Source organism: Pelmatolapia mariae, linkage group LG4 (assembly GCF_036321145.2).
Source record: "Pelmatolapia mariae isolate MD_Pm_ZW linkage group LG4, Pm_UMD_F_2, whole genome shotgun sequence".
Classification (NCBI taxonomy): Eukaryota; Metazoa; Chordata; class Actinopteri; order Cichliformes; family Cichlidae; genus Pelmatolapia; species Pelmatolapia mariae.
In genome coordinates, this window is record NC_086230.1 from 2,746,202 (window position 1) to 2,749,615 (window position 3,414).

A 3,414-nucleotide genomic window follows, 5' to 3' on the forward strand; every position below is an offset into this window, starting at 1 on the left:
CACTCCAACAAAGCAGCATACCGTGCTATGATAGTGCTGTACAAGTACATCTCTTGAGCTGCGTGTGTGTGTGTGTGTGTTTGTATTTGTGTGTGTGTGTGTGTGTGTGTGTGTGTGTGTGTATGTATGTGTAGTGAGCGCCAGTGATCAGCCTCATTCAGCAAATGTAGCAACTTAGCGCCAGGAACGGACGGAGTCTGAGGCACACAAAGGCCAAAACGGGGAAGGGTGGGCATATGACAGCCTCTTTAGTACTCAACCCTCGCTGGCCAGTGGAAACGGTAATGTTTGTGTATGACAACAACGTGGACGAGTTGAACAAGAACATGGAGGGGCTGGTAGGCAGCGGCAACTTTGCCGCTGCCACTGCAGCAAGCCAGTGCCGCAACATCATGGCACATTCGGCGGCCGCCGCTGCTCTGGGAGGCCACCCATCCAGCTTGGTGCACTCTTCAGGTGGGTATTCCACAGTGGATGTGTCCGCTTCAGGCTCCGGTGAGACCGCTGCCTCTTCGGGGAAGCAATGTGCAGCTGTGCCGCACCAGAGCTCGTCGGCCGCAACCGCATTACCCTACAGCTACTTTGGTAACGGCTACTACCCATGCAGGATGGGTCGGGCTCCTCTTAAGTCCTGTACACAAGCGGCCGGAGCCGCTCTCAGCTCACAGTACATGGACACAACAGTGAGCTCAGACGAATATCCGAACCACCGGGCCAAGGAGTTCGCCTTTTACCATGGCTATGCCAGCCCATACCAGTCGATGGCCAGCTACCTGGATGTGTCGGTGGTCCAAACGCTCGGCACCGGGGAACCGCGCCATGACACCCTGCTGCCCATGGACAGCTACCAGCCCTGGGCTCTGACCAACGCCTGGGGAGGACAGATGTACTGCTCCAAAGATCAGGGACAGGCCGGCCACCTCTGGAAGTCCGCTCTGGCTGGTGAGTGCTGCTGCTTTCAGGGTTCATAATAACGATTTTAAAACAGTTAAACAGAACTCTAACAGATTTTTTGTAACTATGACGCAACTGAACATATTTATTTAATACAAATTAAATGTAATAACAATTAAGAAATTAAAGGATTGACATTTGTTAAAACAAAAAACATCTCGGATGATTAATTAGCTCCGATAGTTAATTATTGTCTTCATAAATTTGGACTAAAATTAGGCGGTTAATGCATCGAGTTTCTTTGCAAAAGCAAAGCAATAATGTGCTTGAGGTTTGTGGTGGCTGAGGTTAATCGCAGCCCTTGAATCCCCATCTAGTTTAAGGCGTCACGTACAAGTGAAAATTAACGACATGTTGCTTGGATCCTTGATATTGTGAAGATACCAACATGTTGCAGACTTTAACTTAGAAATGAGCCTTGCATTGCCATCTCTTGTGCAGAGTGAAAAACATTTTGGTGTTTCGTTCAATATCGTTTATTAACCAAGTGAGATAATCATTTTATTGCTGGGGCCTTCCAGTTAATTTAATGGTTATCATAATGGTTATTATGATGAGAGACATGTTACTCTGCTGCCACTGCTAAAATAAATGAATGAATAAATAAATTAAATAAACAGGAAAATTAACTTTCATTATTAAAATTATAATTAATTCAACAATAATGATGGAAATAATTAATCCTCTTGGCCCAATATTCACAGTGAACAGGACTGTAATGTGTGAGTTAAAAGGAAAAAAAACCTAACGCCCACTCCACTTCTCTCTTTATTTAACACACACATAGCACAAATGTAGAATGAAACTAAAAACACCGTAAACACAAAGTCTAGAGAAGACACAAAATGCTGTCCTTGTGACAGTCTGTGTGGAGTAGAATAGATGCGTGCGCTGTATTTAAAGACGCCATTTTTTGTAGGTCAACTTGAACTTAACTCAGACAGCAGAGATTCGTTTCCCGTCTGCCTCGCAGGATTGTATCCAGTCCGATCCAAACATAACGTTCCCGTTCACTTCCTTAAAGATGCTAAATTGTGCTCGACAAATATTTTATCGGCACTTACACTATTACAGCAATCGTGGAGTGTAGAGCGTGAAAATGTATCATGGTGTGTGCAGCCCATCACCTTCAGACTGGCTTTTTCTCTTTGACAGATGTGGTGGCGCACCAGAACGACAGCTTGTCTTTCCGCCGAGGCAGGAAGAAGCGGATACCTTACACCAAGGTCCAGCTCAAAGAGCTAGAGAAAGAGTACGCAGCCAACAAGTTCATCACAAAGGACAAGAGGAGAAAGATTTCGGCCGTGACCAACCTGTCAGAGCGACAGATTACCATCTGGTTCCAGAACAGGAGGGTGAAGGAGAAAAAATTCGTGGCCAAAGTGAAGAGCAGTACTCCATAGCATGCAGGTCACTGCTCTTTGGACAATTCGTAACAGTTGAGATAATTAACGGTGAATGGAAAAAAATAAAGAAACTGGAAGTGGGACCTCTCACAGACTGCGGCTGTGCGTGAATATGTGTGATTCAACAAATTCAGGAGGACGGACAGATAAGAATACTTCACCAAAGCCGTCCAACAAACCTGCCGAGAGGCATTCTGTAATTACAGAACTTCCCTGACTGCTTTGATAATATATCTGTCTAGTGTGTGTCTTTCACTGTCAGTGTTGTACGTGCCAAGTAGCCTATAGCATAACTACTATGCTCTCCATACTGTTTATATCGCATGTAAAACAGTAACCAAATCACAGTGTAACACTTAATAAATTTTGTCCCATCCCAATAAAGGTGTTATGTTTTTAAAATCATTTTCTATGCCTTGAGGAGGCAAAAAAACTTTTATTTAACATTGAAAACTGATATCCGAAATTAGACAAACAGCAGAGGAATCCATTTTGCGCTTGTTGATTAAAACTGTTCACGAGAGACCAAATTCACTTACCAAATCTGCCTCTGGAGGAACGCTCCCTGTGGTGGAAGCCTGTCTCATGGAATGGCAAGCATTCTGGTTTTCCATGCCTGTGACAGAACCGCGTATGGGAGAAGGAAAAAAAAATCATTAGTGTAGTTATTATTATCATAGACATTGGAAATGAGTTTTAATATATCTACTTGTTAAAAAGTATTTTTAAAAATATTATTTAAAAAATGCTAAACAAAAACTCTCGTTCCTTTCTTCCCTTTTTGAACATTCTATCCATAACATTAACATTACAGAGAACTAACGTGAACAGTATTATAATTTTAAATAAAGTTAACTTAGCAATTCATATCAGTTCAATATTTCGTGAATAATTCGTATAATAATAATAATAATAATAATTCCAGAACAAAACAGAGTAGAGACTTCAAATCGTGTTATTTTCTTTGCGCTTTCTGATAGTTCTTTTAGCCTGCACTGTGCGTGCGTTTGAGACAGAGAGAGAGAGAGAATAAGGAGGGTGGTGGGGGGGGGGA

At 42.8% G+C, this 3,414-nt stretch overlaps 1 protein-coding gene across 1 annotated transcript; it reads left to right on the top strand.

Annotated features, from left to right (window-relative positions):
- The first annotated feature begins 236 nt into the window (after window positions 1-236).
- On the top strand, window positions 237-2,357 carry hoxb13a (homeobox B13a). The gene is made up of 2 exons (XM_063471144.1): window positions 237-942; window positions 2,110-2,357. Exons 1-2 carry the CDS (start codon window positions 237-239, stop codon window positions 2,355-2,357), a joined length of 954 nt encoding a protein of 317 aa, XP_063327214.1.
- The last annotated feature ends 1,057 nt before the right edge of the window (window positions 2,358-3,414 follow it).

What these genes read in the sequence shown, in the direction of transcription:
- hoxb13a (XM_063471144.1), top strand. Translation starts at nt 237, where the DNA reads ATGACAGCCTCTTTAGTACTCAACCCTCGCTGGCCAGTGGAAACGGTA. An exon ending in CTGGAAGTCCGCTCTGGCTG is followed by an intron (nt 943 to 2,109) that starts GTGAGTGCTGCT and finishes TCTCTTTGACAG; the next exon opens with ATGTGGTGGCGCACCAGAAC.